This window comes from Lotus japonicus, chromosome 1 (genome assembly GCF_012489685.1).
Source record: "Lotus japonicus ecotype B-129 chromosome 1, LjGifu_v1.2".
NCBI classification, from domain to species: domain Eukaryota; kingdom Viridiplantae; phylum Streptophyta; class Magnoliopsida; order Fabales; family Fabaceae; genus Lotus; species Lotus japonicus.
In genome coordinates this window covers 115283203-115300426 of record NC_080041.1, presented here as the reverse complement: position 1 = coordinate 115300426, position 17224 = coordinate 115283203, and the positions used below count along the sequence as shown (strand labels likewise).

The following is a 17224-nucleotide window of genomic DNA, read 5'->3' as shown; positions in this document are numbered from 1 at the left end:
CTGGTGTTTTTGTATGGCAAGAGTTTGAAGGGTTGAAGGGTTTCAAGGGTTTCAAGTTAATTCTGTTTTAGGGTGGTTGGTTTGTGTTAGGGAATGAATTTGGTTGTTTGTTCTAGGGGATGTATGTGGTTGTTTGTGGGATGAAATACTTGTTGTGTAGCATGAATTCAACTTAATGAAATGAAAGAAAAGTTGTTGTCTTTCATTTATGTCTCATTCCTACTTCCTTTACCATACACAGTTAACATTGAAAGAAAAATGATAGTATAAGGACTTAAACATGAAGTCAAACATGTAAGTAAAGATGCAAAACTTTAAACAGAAACAAGAGAAGGACTTTAACCTTGAATTTGAAGTGCAACATCAATACATAAGGAGGACTTAAACATGAACTTGTTGTTTGGACCATATAGTCACAGCAAACAAAACAACATAAACAACATAAAAGCCTGTTTTAATAACTAACAAAAGCAAGTGGCTATAGTTTTGTGGTCCACAAATCCCCACTCCCTAAATATTACAAAAAAATTGACCCTAGTGGCCATGTGGTGCATCTGCTGCTTTTGACAAAAAAAGATTCCCACTCCATTAAAGTTGTCCCTCATCCAAATCACAGTCAAGTTGAACCTCCAAGGGTGTTGTCCATCACAACACTGCACTGTGTTGGAACATTTCCTCCACCTTCTTCTTCTATTATTTCCATTTGATGTCCTGCATCTGCTACAGAACCTGCTGGATCTGAGCTGCCAGGTTCAGGATTTTCAACCATAGAACATGAAGTAGTCGCCCCTCCATTGTCATGAATTAGTGCAGCTATATATTTGCTTTTAATGCAGCCATCATCAAAAGATCTAGGAATTTCAGGTACCTTTTCTTTCTGAAAAAATCATAAGGAAAAGTTTGCTATAATTTGTGTTCACAAAGTGAAATTAAAGCTTATTGGTTGATTATGGGTTTAGGAAATACCTGTTTTCCATTATTGTGAGGGACTTGGACAGTAGCAGAAGTTGGTTCCCTTATCACAATCCCAGGTAGAGAAATTGGTTCATTGGGGGTTTTCTTTGGGTATTTCTTACAACTTGTCTTATAGTGACCATATTGCTTGCACACACTGCACCTCTTATTACCTTTTTTCTGTTTCAATACACAAGTTGCATTACATTCAAGAAATACAAAATTATGAACAAACAAAATTTAGTAGAGTTTAGTGTTAATACCTCTTTCTTATTCTGACCAGTTGTTGGTTGGTGTGTTTCATCACCTGGAGCTGGAGCTGCAGTGGCCTGTTGTGATTCAGTCTCCAACAATTTCTCCAGTACTGCATCCATCTGGGCATCAAACTCTGCTGCATCTATCTCTATCTCTTCTTCAATTGGGTTTTTGCAGCCTTTCTTATTGTGTCCATACTGGTTGCACCTGCTACACCTCACAAAAGCACCTCCTCTCTTCAACTTGTTTGGATTAGGGTCATCATATGGGTCTCTCCTTCTCAATTTTTTGGGCCTCCCTGCACCTCTCTTAAACAGTGGTGGCAGAATGCACTCAGGGTCATTTGGTGTCACAATCCACTGGTCAGGGCCAGGAAGTGGAGTGATTTCATGTTCATAAGTAGCCCTGAAAGCACCTCTTTTGTAACAATCATCAACATAGCTCTTTGGATCATAACCCTTGAAGTTAATTCCACACACTGCATGCCTGCAAGGAAAGCCATTGATCTCCCAGAATTTGCAGCTGCATTTCCTGTCCCTCAAGCTTACAACATGCCTCTGCAAAGTGTGAGCATGACGAACTTCAAACTTCTCATTTCCCACTTGCCTAGGAATCCAGTTCTTGCTCTTTCCCACCTCAAATCCTATTCTTTTAAGTGGCTTTGGCATAATCAGACCTGTCCAGTTGTTAAGCTTCTCCATCATCTTTGGAAACCTCCCCATGACATAGGTCCTAATCCACTCCATCATAGTGAGAATAGGTTTGTCTCTGGCCAAAATAATTGCAGCATTGAAGGACTCCGAGAGGTTGTTCATGATGACATCACACTTGGGCCAAATGCTAAATGCATGCCTGCACCAAGAAGATGTTGGTTTCTCCATCAACCATTCAAAGGCAAGCAGATTCTTTTCCTTAATGAGCTGCATTTTCTCCCTCCATTCTTCTTCATATGTAGCTTTTGCGGCTGCCATCATCAGGTTCCTTAAAAGAACTCCACCACCAAACTTTGTCTTCAAATTTGCATACAGGTGTCTCACACACAGCCTATGATCACAACCTTGGAGCAACTCTTCTTTGAAGACTTCCATCAAACCCTGTGATGATAACATAACACAAGCCAGACAATTAGATTATCACCATGACATTGTAATATTTGTAAGTGAAAGAATATATATATATTTACCTTTTGTTGGTCTGAGATAAAGCACCATCTACTTGACCTTGTAGGGTCAATGTCATCCATCAACAGCTCCATAAACCACCTCCAACTGTCCTTGTTCTCTGATTCAACCACAGCAAAGGCAAGGGGGAAGTATTCCTCATTTGGATCACGAGCTACAGCTGACAAAAGGATCCCTCCATGTTTTGTTTTCAGATGACATCCATCCAAGCCAATAAATGGCCTACATCCCCCCAGAAACCCTCTCTTACACCCTTCTAAGCACATATAAAATCTGAGGAACCTAGGATGCAAGCTAGCTCTTGGTGTCACAAAGTTGATTTTGCATGTGTTACCTGCATCCCTCCTTCTCAACTCATTGCTGAATCTCCAAAGCAAAGTATATTGCATTTCAGCAGCTCCATCAACCTCCTCAGTTGCCAACTTCTTACCTTTCCAAGCTCTGTATCTGGTAATTCCAATTCCCAGATTTACCCTGAAATCATCAACAATCTCATTGGTGCTAATTTTGTTTACAGTCCTGATTTTGTTCAACAAATTTTTCTTCACCCATCTAACATTGGCAGACTTATTATCAAAAACCCTTGCACATGTGTGCTCTCCCTTAAGAGTTTTGATTCTATAAGTCTGTTTGTTTCCAACTTTGCTACATAAGATCACAAATGGACAGCCATCACTCAAGCATACAACCCTGCATCTCTTACTGTCATTCTTCTTGAATTTATATTCCCTGTTATTTTTCATACAGTAGTCAGTGAGGGCTTCCTTGAACTGTGTAAGTGATATAAACTCCATACCCAATGTGAATTTGAAATCTGGGCCCATGTCATCCTCATTGAATCTTTCAAACCTTCTCCTAGGAATCCCTTCCTGCTCACTATCAGTGGGGACACTTTCAAGGTCCTCACTCTCATAGCCTCCACATAAATCTGTCTCATCTCTCTTTTCCCCATCATCATTATCTGCTGCAGTTTGTTGAAGCATTTGAGTAATGTGCTCATTCAATAGGGACTCAGCCTGAGCAAATCCTGGGTTTGTAACTTCCTCCCCTTTTGCTAAATCCCTTTCTTCTTCACTATCATCGACCCTATCAACTTCAGAAACATCAGAATCATCATTTTCTTCTTCCTGGTTATCCTCACCAGCTTTATCACCATCTACCCCATCTACTACTTCAGGAACTGCAACTTCAGGGTCCACAACATTAGGGATAACGGGTTCAGGAATCACAGCTTCAAGGAGAACAGGTTCAGGGAGAACAGTTTCATTTTGTAGCATTGCAACTTCATTAGGAAATTGCTCATCATCAGATAACTCTACAACTTCAGGAGGTCCCTTATTTGTTCCTTGTCTCACCATTGCTTGCAACCTACCTGACTTTCTCACCCTTAGTTTTTGTACCTTAACATTCTTGTTGGCATCTTTCTTCTTTTCCTTTAATGTAGTAGGTAGAGTGGGAGGGTCTTTGGATAGATTGTCCACAAATATAACACCTTCATGGTCATTTCCAACTGCATATTTAGCAAATTCCTTGGCATCCATATCTGTTGTGTAATTCCTGAAAACATGCCAGTCAACATCCTCATCAGGAAGCCACAGTAAATCAAACTCTTTGTAGCCAAGACCTTTGACAAATTCCACAGTCTTAGAGTAGGACCATTTAGACTCATCAAGATCATGGAACTCACTTTTGGCACCACCGAAGTAATGCCAGTAAGGACTACTTCCAAACCAACCACCATGTCGCACAACCAGTGTAAAAACCATCCTGAGAAATCACAAATTTATCAACCACAGTGAAGCATGCTAATATAGCAACCCTCATACCCATCCCTGCACCCTAAGTCATTGTAGACGAAAACCCTAAGCATGCTAATATAGGACCATATGCCATTATCGAAGAACCCAGGAAAACCATAAACCCAAAACAACGAACCAAAAACCCCAAACCCAAAACCACATGTCATTATTGAAGAGGAGAGGAAGAACGGCACTTACTTTGAAGAAGCACAATGAGCGGCGAGCCTGAGCAAGAGAACCGGCGAGAACACGAACGATGACGGAGAATTCGATGGTAGACGATGGTAGGGGAAGAACCCTGCTACTTCAGATTGGGATTGGGTTGATTTGGGGGTAGGGTTGATTTGGTGTGAATTGGGTTAAGTTTGGGGGGGGGGAAATTAGTTTTTGGTTAATTAAGTTAGGGTTAATTAGAAATAGGTTAATTAGGTTTAAAATTCTGAGTTGTAATTTGATTTTTATTTTTTATTTATTTTTTAATGCCACGTGGGTTCATTAATCCTAGTCACCAAGCCACACATGCACTCGCCGGAGCTCCGCCCTCCGGCGAGGGCCTGCTCCAACCACTTTTCAAACAAGAGGACTTCAGACAAATTTTTTTCCGGGGAGGGACCTACCTCAGACGGCGAGACAAAGACAGGGACTAATATAACAGTTAACCCTTTTTTTTAAGCAAGTTTAATTTTAGTCTATCGGTTAGAAAATAACGAGCGGTCATTTTTATAATTATTGTTTTTTTTACTTTATATGTGAAATTATAATCCTCTATGTGGTTCTCGTAGGATAGCTCAAGTGATAGGAGTTGGGGGACATATGAATTAGATAGGGAAGATCCAGAGATTGATTTCTAATGGGTGCAATTTTATTACTTATGTAAAAAAATAATAATCGTCTATGTGAAATTATAATCATTGGATGGTGGGTTTTCATCTTTGGAACTTAAAAAAAAAAGCTTTCTTTGGGATTTCTTATGTGTTGCACATTGAATTGTGGGCTATTTTTTCAAAGTCTTTGTTGGGATTTAGGCTACCACAATATTTAAACTTTATCTTATTTAGCTATGGCTCTGAATCTCATTCGGAATAATAGGCAAATCACTACATGTGTATCTTATTGTTGTTAGTTCGATTATAACTTTATAGCAGAGGTCTTGTAATGTTGTCCTTCAACATACTTTGTGGGAGGGAAAGCTTCTGCAGATTTCCTTAGGAAGTTAGGTTCTTCATCTGAGGGTGGTTTGTGTGTCTTCTAAAAGCCTGCTTCTAGCATGTCTTCCTTGTTGTTTGCTGATTATGTAAGGGTGTTGATTCTGAGAGTTAACTTTTTGTTATTATTTTCTCACTCTTGTACAAAAAAAGTTTAGGCGGGTTAAATATGTTTTTATATAGTCTCTGACTTTTAAACAGGAATCAAATTCTATGAAAAAAATATTTGTTTTAGATCCCTAAGAAAATTAATTGCAATGTATCATATTAATGTACCGTGCTTACATGTCATCAATTTTAACCAATCAACAATCTAATGTTGTTCTGGAAACATCTAAGAATGCACTTGACCACAACATTATTCTATAGAGAAGCATCGTGAATAAAGATGGTATCATCAGCAAATTGCAACACTGCCATCTCCACTCCTAATCTAAATTCAAAGGATTTCTTTAATTCCACCGCTTGCTTTAATAATCCGTTAAGCTCTTCAGCAAGCATTAAGAACAAGAATGAGGCCTTGGGTCACCTTGGCGGAGGCCCCTCCTCGTCTTAAATTCCTCACATGGGCTCTCATTTACCAACACGGATACCAAATATGATTCATACATCCTCTGATCCATCTCATCAATCTGTTGCAGATGTTCATCCTACGATGCATGTATATGAGAAAATCCAATCTCACGCAATTGCATGCTTTTTCACTTAAATAATAACATTTGAACTTTTTTACACCTTGCTTTATCTCATTGGCTATAACATTACTATCAAGCATATTTCTCCCACCAAAGAAAGCAAACAATTTTTATCTCCAATAACTTTCGATATTACTAACTATCTCTTCTTGCAACAATTTTTTAAAAGAAACCAACTAAATAAATAGGCATGAAGTCATTGAGACTTTGAAGAGAATTCACCTTCAGAATCAATGCAATGAATGAAGCGTTACTCCCATTCAATCCATTCAAGTGAAATTCGTCCAACACATCTTTTAACATCATCCTTCATCAAATGACAAAAGGATGCATGTGAAGAATTTTACATTAAAACCATCATGCCTCGCACTTTTATCTCCACCATCTCCCAAACTATCTCCTTAATATGCTCCGAGCTAAAATAAAAAATTAACAAATCATTGTCTTCCTGGGGGAACTGCCTAAAAGGATACCGTCCAATTTTGGAGTAGACCTATCATCAACCTCAAACTGTTTTTCAAATAACTACTTCACACATTGCTTTACAATAATTAATGGATCTTCAACCAATTCGCCATTAATATAAATCTCTGATTGAGAATTCACCCTCCTCAACCAATTAATCAATGAATCGCTATGTTTAAGTCCCCTTCTTTGAGTCATTTAGATTTGGATTTTTGGTACATAAGGGACTCATTCATCCTTAATATCTTCCAGAATTCATAACGAAGTTCGCTTCTCTACCTAACTTCTACTTTGCTTAGTCCCTATCTTGCTGCCTTTAGGTCCGACTCATTTAGTTTTCGACCTATTTCCTCCTTCTTGGTGTTAAGATTTCCAAAGACTCCTCATTCCATAGTTTTAGTTTTGCCTTTAATGCCTTTAGATTTTCCTTGAGCACAAAGGCACCCCACCATTGGCAATGGAGTTCGGACCACACCCTTCCACAAACTAAATGGCTTTGGCCCTCAACTCTGCATTGAGCATCTCCACAAGAGTGGACAATGATCATAAATGTCTCTCTTCAGAGCTTGGAGAGCACAATTTTTTCAGAAACTAAGCCACTTCTCTTAAACATATGGGCTATATCCAAATGGCTTAGTGCCTGACCATTTGACTTGAACCAAGTGAAGCACCTTCTCATACCACTTTGTGACAGTTTTTAACGCCCGCGAAATTAGGTAAAAATCTATATGAAAAAAGTGTGTATGTTTTCATTTTATTTATAACATATTTTCGAGTATTAAATAAATAGAAAATTCTATGTGATATGTCAGAAGACCTCATATGATGGTTGTTCCTTAACCATGAAGTTACAAGTTTGATCTAACCCATATAAATACACCACATTTCTTGATCTCATGTACATTTTATACAAGCATACACCCGCAACGCGAAGATGGGATCAATCATCCGGTCAATACCTTATGGAAAAAAAAACAAATTTCCACACCACAACACCAAATTGAAACTTATCTCATTATAAACTTTTGTTAAAGTTACAAGTTCTTCTATGACAAAAGAAACTCAACAAATCACAATCAGCTACCGTTTCCAAGTTTCCATGCATTACTTTCTTACTAGTGAACATTATAAAAAGCCTTCAATTTATACTCTTATTCATATCCAAACTTTTAGGTTCACATATTAGTAAGTCATGCCTTTAAGTTTATCTAAAACCTCCTCCCTCTAATATCACTTCTTCTCTCTATTTTTACTAACATAACTAAGCGTCACCTTTTTCCATCTGCCTAGCTAGCTAATAGCTATCCTTTTTATCAAATGCCAACAGCAGAACATGTTTAGAGAGAAAACCTTACAAGTTACAAGTACTCTCAGTCTCATAGAAATATATACATCCAATCAAACCATATGAAATTAAAGATATATATCAGATTACAGAGCTTTATCTTCTCTGTTTTTCTTTTGTTAAGGTGTATATTAGTTCAAATTCAAATATGTATATGTTCACGTCATTGTAAAGAAAGCAGGTTGAAGTGTTAAGTAACGTACTGATGAGGATTCTGTTAAAGCTAGCATATGTACATGGCTCACTCCTCCTCCTATGTAGAATTTCATCATGTTTTCTTTACCTCAAGTACGTAGCCGACCCACCACGTGAACAATTATCCTTATCACATCACGTGTTGGATTGAATTCCCACACAAAAAACATGTGACAGAATAGAATGAGCGGCTCAGAGAAACTGTGATTTCTTTTTCAGATCACAAAAGGATCAAAGTGATGAAAAATCGTCCTTTATGTTTCCTTTAAAAGACATGGCATGATGAGCAGAGGACGAGTATCTTCACTCAGCTTCTCAGCCCCTTTGTCCGATTAAGTGTTGGAAAACTAAAGTTGAAAGTTTGGTACACCATCATCAATACTATCAATGCCCTCTACTACTCTCTATTCTTGTCACTTCGCCTAACTCGCTCTTCGCATAGGACAAACTCTTTCCCTCCCAACTTAGAACACAACATCAGGAAGCTTTGGTAACATAACCGAACGCAATAGAACATAATAAAACAGAACGTAACATAATGGAACAGCTTATGTTATAATAATATCTATCTCATCTCATGTATTATTATTATAAAGATATAGGGGTGTGACTCAGTATTCTTCCTTCTTGCACAGAAAACACTAATCTTTTGGGGATATATGTTATCAGATTTCAAGTGTATACTTAATGATCTTTCTGTCATATATATACATTCAATGATATATAGAAGGAACTAGCTAGCTAAGAAAATTTACTATGTACAGATAATAGTAATTGGATATGTTTTCTGGTCCATCTTAATGACTAAGGTGGTGAATTTATGAGGGGCATGTGATGACTTTCACTATATCCATGGACAAGAGTTAGGTTCTCGTCGGTTTTAATAATGTTGCATGGCTGTGCACCACTGTGGGCAATGAGGAAAAAAGGGATAAAGTTTCATTCACACTCCCTTTCGAGTGTGAATGAGGTGTTGAAAAGAGAGATATGAAGAATAGAGAGGGAAGTAAGAGTCTGATTGATGATATTATTGAAAGAGAAGAGAGATAGTTAGAAAATGAAGCAAAAATAAAACGAGAATGTGAATGAATCATAACTCTGAAAAAAGAGGGTGAATCTTGATAGCAAACATGGCTATGAGTGCAACGTGTCGGTTTCGTGTAGGTTTAGTTAGGCAAATGTATAGGGGTTCTTTCTTTTTCCCAAATGTAAAAACAAGCTCATGACCATACTGGACTGGTTGTCATTCCGTTTATGTCAGTTGCCAGTTTGATGCTACTATCTATCTGACTATCCCAAACAGATCTTACCCATTCGTTTGAAATCTACAGGGGAAAACTACATGGAGATATTATATTCTAAAGTTAAAGTAAAAAATTACACACATGCCAAATTCACAGAAATATGAATAGAAAAGGAGATATAAAGAAAAATATGGTGGAAATGAATGAATGTGTTAAAAGTTTAATCATAAACCAAAAATCAGTGATGAAAATGAGAAAATATCAAGCAACAGAGATCTCAATCTATACAAAATGATGTCTATTATCCAATAGAAAAATGTCTGATATATTAAAAGAAATAGATGAGACATAGTGAGAAAGAAATATAAGAGATAAAAGTAATAGATGAGATATGAGATGATATAGTATAAGAAGAAAAGTAAACAATAAAATCGGGTGTAGGCGTCTACTGTTTGAGTGTCTATCATAAGTGCTAAAATAATAGCACCTCATAAAATGAGCCAATATAATAAAAGAGAAAAGGCTTACTGATATGTCATTCTTGTAGCTAGGAACTATTCCTAACAAAGAAGAAAAGTATTTTGATTTGAAGTTACCTTGAGCTTGGTACAAAGACAACTTACCAAATATTGACAAATAAAATAAAAAAACAATCTAATAAATAATCAAGCCTGCCACAGGGAATACATATTAAGTTCCAGGTTTGTGGTTCTCAATCATATCTCTTAGTACACTCCACATGCAAGCACATGCAGATAAAGTTCGATTAAGCTCATATATTACAGCACATAACTCATTTAGCTCTTAATGGCACGCAAGTCACCAAACATCAAACTACTACTTATATAGACAAGCCTAATAATGTTTTTTTTTAATTCCGCAAGAGACAGTACTCCAGCTTCATGGAACTTAACCACTTAGGTTAATTATATAGATTATATTATTTTTATATATTTAATCACCATTAAGTAATTGCATTGACCAGAAATCCTCCATGCTCCAATAGTTGTTGTTGTCATTAGTACTACTAGTACTGGTCTGATTCTGATTATCAGGGATTGTGGTGGGGAACTGAGGAGCTGAAAATGGCTCCAATAGTTGTTGGTAAGAGGATGAAGAATAGGGCTCCATAGGCTCAGAGATTGTGGAAAGTTGGCTAGTGCTTGCTTGAGGATCATTTATTTGATCAGAAGAACCCTGTTGTTGCTGGAATAAATTCTCAGATTGCTTCATTTGCTTCTGGATCCTAGTCCTCCAGAAGTTCTTTATCTCATTGTCTGTTCTTCCAGGTAGGTGCTTTGCAATTTTGGACCACCTGTGTGCATTGGTGAATAAATAATCACTAACATTGTGTCGACATCATCCTTCCCATTTTCACTCCCACCCAGAGTGAGAACCAAAACAAAAGATATGACGAGTGATGTGATCAGAAAAGAAATTTGAGATGTCAAGTAAAAATGATGGAATTGGGATATGGAAGAGAAAGTGGACTTTGTTGATGAATAATTTGTAAAAAGACAACAATGACAGATAACTGAATGGTATTGTGCTGGTTTTGTTTAGCTGTAAAGAAACTTTTAAGCGTTTTGATTCATTCACACTCATCTTTCTCTTCCATCTCATTTTCACTCACTTTTTCTTCCTATCTCTCTTTTCTTTTCTCATCATGTATCATCTATCATATCTCTAATTTCTCTTTTTTTCTTTTCTTTCTCTCTAGAGTGCAAGTAGAATAGGAGCCTCAAGGTAAACTTATAGAACTTTTAAACCTAAACTTTAAAAAACAAGGAATAAATGGGGTATGATCAAACAAAATAAACAAGTTTTAGTTCTGTTTATGATAATTAGAGCAGACTACTGATATGAGAAAGGAAAAAAAAAAGAGTCAGCATAACTAGATTTGAAGTCCTCTTAACCATAATATATATGCAGAAAACACTCTGTTAATGAAATTTTGGTGGAAAGAGTGTACACACGTGTGCATGAGAGAAAGTGAGGTAAAACATAGGTGTAGTATTACTTTTACTTTTACTTTTCCACCACAAGTGTCATCCACAACAAGCTATTATGTTCGAGTCGGTAAAATCCATATCATAATAGGATTAGCTCAAGTGAGGGCGTTCATATCACAATAAATCTAGCTCTACTCGTCAACTTTTTCCATTCTCAAGACCTGAATTGAAGAATAGACTAACTCTAGTTTCGACCATTCACAAGACTTGAACTCCACAACTTATCAAAAGGGAATCTCAGACATGGACAAGAACCAACTAGCGATTGGTATTATTGTAGTTTCTTGGAAAACGAAGCATGAATCTGAAATTTAAATATTAAAACCGCCTATAGAGATCATGTTTGACGGCTGAGATTCAATGTGAAGTTATATTGAACTCACTTATAAAAACCAGCATTGTTGAGGTACGTAAGATGCTGAATTTCCATTGGTATATTATGGAGATATGCCTTTGCTTAGCAGCGCAGGCTCTCCAGTCTCCAAGATGAGAAAAAATCAGATTTCTCAAAGCATGCCTCACGCAGGCAGAGTATGGTTTCCCTTCAAATATTTCCTATGCTCTCTCTCTCTCTCTCTCTCTCACTCTCTTTCCATCCATGTATTCCTTTTCATTTTTGTCGTCTACATAAAATACACTTCCATTTCGGCTATCCCATTTCATATTTTGTAGCAAAATTTTATGTCCATTTCCTTCTTGCATTTTAATTTCTATATATGCTTTTAACAAACAAAGGAAAGTCTCTGAGTAGAAATAGGTCAGACCGCTAGAACGGGCCTCAATTGGGCTTATAGAGGTAGCTCATATCTTACTGACGTGTTGGACTTAAATAAAAATAAATAAGATTAAAGTTTTTCTAAAAGCTTGTTTAATTAAAAAGTCTAGCAACAGGTGCATGGTTGGTTTATATGATACATATCTGATTCTCTTTAAGTAAGATTTTAGGTATGAGTCTTGTGAATTCAAAAAAAAAAAAAAAACCCTACGAGAAAGTTAGCATCATCATGGTGTGGGCGTTTCTAACTTGCTATAAATGCACCAAAAAACTAAAAAGTTCTTACATATACCATTTGGAAAGTGTTTTCGGCCTAACATGCTGACTTAATCCTCCCCTTGTGCTTCTAGTTAATGTTATTTTTCTTGGCTATATATATATATATATATATATATATATATATATATATATATATAATCTAGTTGATAGTTTTATATTTGAATAGTGTGTTAAGAGAATGATTAGTTAGAAGATGTCTACTCATTGAATGTGATCTTAAAATCTTGAGAGAATTAGTCTATACCCTCTTAACTACAGGATACCTTAGTGAAAAGAAGTAGCTTGAAAATTATATAACTTACACCATGTTAAAAACTCAGGTAAATGAAACTCAAGTGTTTGGAAGTTCTTTTCAAAAAAGAAGTGTTTGGAAGTTGACCTTGACCCAACCTATTTCCATCTAGAAAATGTGAACTATATTTAATTTACTTTCTTGACCTATTAGTCTTAAAATATAGTTATTTTATAATTAAAAAATGTGATAATTGTGAGATCAGTTTGAATTAAAAATTTCATTTGTCTTTCGTGGGTTGTCTCAGCTCAGCTCAGGTACATGCACAAACAAAATAAGTAGAGTCCTAAATATAATTTTGGGCGGTATGGTGGAACATCTTAAAATATGGTCTTTCTATGAACCATGTTTTTACAACTAATATGCAATACGTAATATTTACAATAAAGTTTTTATGTGCTAAAATTAATTAGTAAAAAAAAGTAATTTTTACTCATATTTTCTCGGTCCAGTAGACAAATCCATAAACTTCTATATCTCATAACAAACTTTTTAATTACAAACTACTTTGTATCCTATTTTTTTGGTTTTCCTTAGACAATTAATCCATACTTTCTTGTTTGTGGTTTGGCTTGTTTTGCAGAAAGAAAATTGGATATTGAGGTACTTTGGATCGATGTAACTAGCTAGCTAGTTTGTTTATGCGCTATAATCAAATGTAAGTCTATCAAAGATTTACAAGGACACCTGCCCTTGTCAAGAGCCCAAAGTGGATGGTTTGGGTCTACTTCACCCAAACTCTGAAATTTCTCATTCGTCTGAAACTAAAAAGCCATAATTAAGGTTATTCCTACTTCTATTGCTGCACCCTAAAATGGAATCCCCTCTAGTCCACAACTTATTCGGTTTTCTATCAAAGGGCTCCTTGGAGGTATATATAATTATATATAGCCAATTATAAAATAGCATTTATAAAGTTAAAATAGTTTTATAATTATATATTCTAGTAAATTTGATCAGTAAATTTTTCTGCTTTCGAAAAATAATATTTATATATAGTAGTAAATTTAAAAAACAGCCTTTCTAATAATTTATTTTAGGGAAACTACAATCACCTCTCCTGAGGTTTAACATTATTGCACTAACGACCTCTCATTTAGTTTGCAAAATGCATTAATCTTCCCTCTTTTACATATCAGTTTAAATAATACGGGGGCGTTGAGTGATGGCTTTAACGTAATTCTTCCCCTTTTGTAACGGACTTTCTTTTAATAAATGATTATCTTGTTTGTTCAAACAAAAATATTTTAAATCTTAAGAGATGTCAGTGCAATAATAAACCTCAAGAGTGCAATGTTCTCAATAAAATAAGGTTGATTAATGTCTAATTAAATAATAGAGGAGAGATCAGTACAATAATGATAAATCTCAGGGAAGGTCAGTGCAATTTACCCTTTATATTACTTCTTGTTTAAGAAAGATAAATCTGCATTTTTTTCAAAATAAAAGATAAATCTTTTATTGTTGTCTATAATCATGTTTGAGTTGTGATTCATTGACATTAATTTTCTCTTTCATTTCCTTTTGGCCAATTTTATTTTCTATTACTCAATTCATCAACTCTCATTTATATCTCTTCTATTTATATATCTCTATTGGGTCCAGTTCCGGATGGCATATTTTCCATCATGCCTTTCTTCCTTTTAGTTAGTAGTTTCATTTGCCTTCCGAAAATTGTGTAAGGACTAAATTTGAGATCGATTCTGGAGTTTCTAACTTTTACTGCTCTGAAAAACTCTAATGCATACAATATAATTCATAAAAATATATAGTAAAAGTTTAAATCTCTCTCATAGCCAACCTCCAACTTTCAGATCAAGAGAATAGATCTTAAAAGTAAAAAATTAAAATACAAATTTGATCAAAATAAAAATAAAAATTAATTCGTTGAGAAATTTAGGAGATGCATCTATGCAAACAATATATGTTAAAGGAGTAAAAATTAAGGATGTTTAATATTCATGTCCAGTAACTAATTAATTCATTGAGTTTATGAGATTTATCATTATTGTATTGATCTTCCCTCTATTAGATCTGACCTCACTTCCAACAAAACTACTTATAATTCCCACTTCATTATTTTATAAGTAGGTAAGTGAGAGAGATAGGTCGAATGCAACAGAAACAAGAGTCAAGAGGTGTATAACATGCACCCTTTAAAGAAATATACTCCATCTCTTCCATATGGATGGAATAAATAGATTTAGTCCAAGGAACATTTGTTGCCACAAGGTCTACAAGTCCCATGTGTGGCATCTTTTCTCATGGTTAGAATTCTCTCCTTCTCAAACTAAGTGAGAGCAAAGAACTTCTTTCATATATCTTTCGTTTATAGAGACGGTTGACATTTAAATTTTTCTTTTCTTTGTAGAAATATCATTGTTTTAGTAAAAAAAACAAAATGATCTCTTTGTGTAGAACACATGCACCATGCATTTTTTTATAACTAAATCAGTTTTCATCAGTTTACCTGTTTCCCCACTTTGCATGAAGTTCCATGATGAGAAGCTGTTCCTCCGGTGTAATATTCCCTCTTCTAACATCCGGACGGAGATAGTTTAGCCACCGGAGCCGGCAACTCTTTCCGGTACGTTTAAGACCTGAGAAACCATCATGATGATGAATCATTCTCTCACACCCCTAGGGTTTTAGGAGGATGAAGAAAAGAAAAGAAAGAAGAAGATCTTCAAGAATTAAAAAAACAAGAGAGCACTCAATGATGTAACATGTAATAATTCTTAATAAGAAATAAACTTTTTGTTTTTTTTTATTTGTTTTTACCAGCAGCTTTAGCCAAGGAGTTCCAGACACCTTCACCATGGTTTGCTATATAGTTGATGAGGATCAAGTCTTCTTCCATTGTCCATGGCCCCTTTCTCACTTCCGGATCTTGAGAAGAGTTGCACAGTTTCTTGTCCATTGTTTTTATATAGAGAGAGAAAGAAAAGTGGGTGAAGAGAGATACTAGACATGTTAATTATGGGGTTGGAGGGTTTAAATAGAGTGAACACTAAGACAATTTATTAATTCTAATCAAAGTTTTCTACTAGATAAAAGAGGTTTTTACGTACCTAACTATGTGTGTCATATTATCATGCATGCATGACTATGTGCGTCTCCAGGTAAACTAGAGTTTCAAGAATAGTATCTTATATCTGGCCCTTAAGTTGCGCACATGCAATCTGAGCACTAGGTGTCGATGCAATACAACAATAGAGTTTCGACTCATTCACACCGACGGTTGTGATTTTTTTTTTTACCGCAAAAATCGTCACAATTTATAGAGTATCTTAAAAAATAAGTACACTATTCTAACATTTTGAGAGCATACAAACCACCACAAAATTGGTGTATTTAACGTCCTTTTTTCACTCTTCACATTTAGCGGCTGTCAAAAATTGGATTCGGTTGATCTAATAATAATATAGGATAGTTTTTACAATTTCTTTCAATTTAATTTCTAGTTAATTTCTATTTATATATATTTCTCTTCTTTTCTTATCACATCATATATCTGTAAGGTTCAAATGAGTTATCACTAAAGGAGAAGAAATGTTTTAATGATGACAAAACGACAAAGCTACTACTGAAAATTAACATGAAGAATGAGAAAGGCCAATGCAAAGCAAGGAGTATGAAACCCTAAAGAAAAGTCAGTTGAAGTACACAAAACCAAGTGTTATATCCATCAAGCATTAACTTCATCTTCTAGTATCGTCTACACAAGCATAGTCTGACCTATATCGTCCAAGAAGACAGTATCCATAGCTTGTATCGTCTAGAGCTTCATTGTCTTCCAGCTACATACAATGTTCAAGAACTCAATCATCTGACCATAACGCTTATGAAAAATGGACTAAGAAAAAGAAAGAAAAATCGTCCACTCAAGAAAGTGAAATAAAGAGCTAAATTTGTTCACACGTGACTTGCCTAGCTAGTCAGACAAGAGTACAATAATCAGAAGCAAAAGTACAAAGCTATCAAGTCATCAAAAAGCTATGAAGCATGCCTTTTGCCAAAAGGAGAAAGTTATGCATGGCACTTAGCAACCGGTCACGAAAGCTTTCTAGGGTCAACAAAGTTCTGAACACTCATGGCTGAAAATAAGTAACAAAAGTACAATTCGCAGCTATCATGGACAATGAAGACATGTTGAAAGCTTACCTTTGTACTACCGAGTCTTCATCTATCTGACACATGCTAGAACAATTGTTCTTATAGTACTTTTGGTAAGAACGACTCTTGCCCACTCTCTAACATCTACAAGAAGACCATCTACAAACTACCTAGATAGTTACAAGCCTTGCAACAGTCATATGATGAAGACTAAGTATAAATGAAATGATGATGAGAAAAAAAGATCTAAGTGTGCTTGAGATCTGTGAATGATATAGTAAAAGAGAGACCGGTAGAGAAGAAGATAGAGATCAAGAGAAAATGAAAAAGATTGTGTGTGGAACAGAGTGAAGAAGAGAAGATGAAAGAAAGAAGATTGAAACAATGAAAGACGACACACCGTGCACAAGTT

General features: G+C 35.6%; 2 protein-coding genes and 1 long non-coding RNA gene across 3 annotated transcripts; 1 reads left to right on the top strand and 2 right to left on the bottom strand.

Annotated features, from left to right (window-relative positions):
* Positions 1 to 298: 298 nt before the first annotated feature.
* LOC130729552 (uncharacterized) lies at positions 299 to 4532 on the bottom strand. The gene is made up of 5 exons (XM_057581336.1): positions 4388 to 4532; positions 2393 to 4157; positions 1218 to 2303; positions 967 to 1134; positions 299 to 877 (listed from the first exon to the last, which is right to left on the bottom strand). Exons 2-5 carry the CDS (start codon positions 4154 to 4156, stop codon positions 617 to 619), a joined length of 3279 nt encoding a protein of 1092 aa, XP_057437319.1. The 5' UTR covers position 4157; positions 4388 to 4532; the 3' UTR covers positions 299 to 616.
* Positions 4533 to 9975: 5443 nt separating this feature from the next.
* On the bottom strand, positions 9976 to 15616 carry LOC130729550 (MYB-like transcription factor EOBII). The gene is made up of 3 exons (XM_057581335.1): positions 15478 to 15616; positions 15167 to 15296; positions 9976 to 10653 (listed from the first exon to the last, which is right to left on the bottom strand). The coding sequence occupies exons 1-3, from the start codon at positions 15614 to 15616 to the stop codon at positions 10293 to 10295; spliced, it is 630 nt and encodes a 209-aa protein (XP_057437318.1). The 3' UTR covers positions 9976 to 10292.
* Positions 11750 to 15328, top strand: LOC130729551 (uncharacterized). The gene is made up of 3 exons (XR_009016035.1): positions 11750 to 11881; positions 13280 to 13567; positions 15190 to 15328. It is a non-coding gene; the product is annotated as an uncharacterized LOC130729551 (long non-coding RNA).
* Positions 15617 to 17224: the final 1608 nt, after the last annotated feature.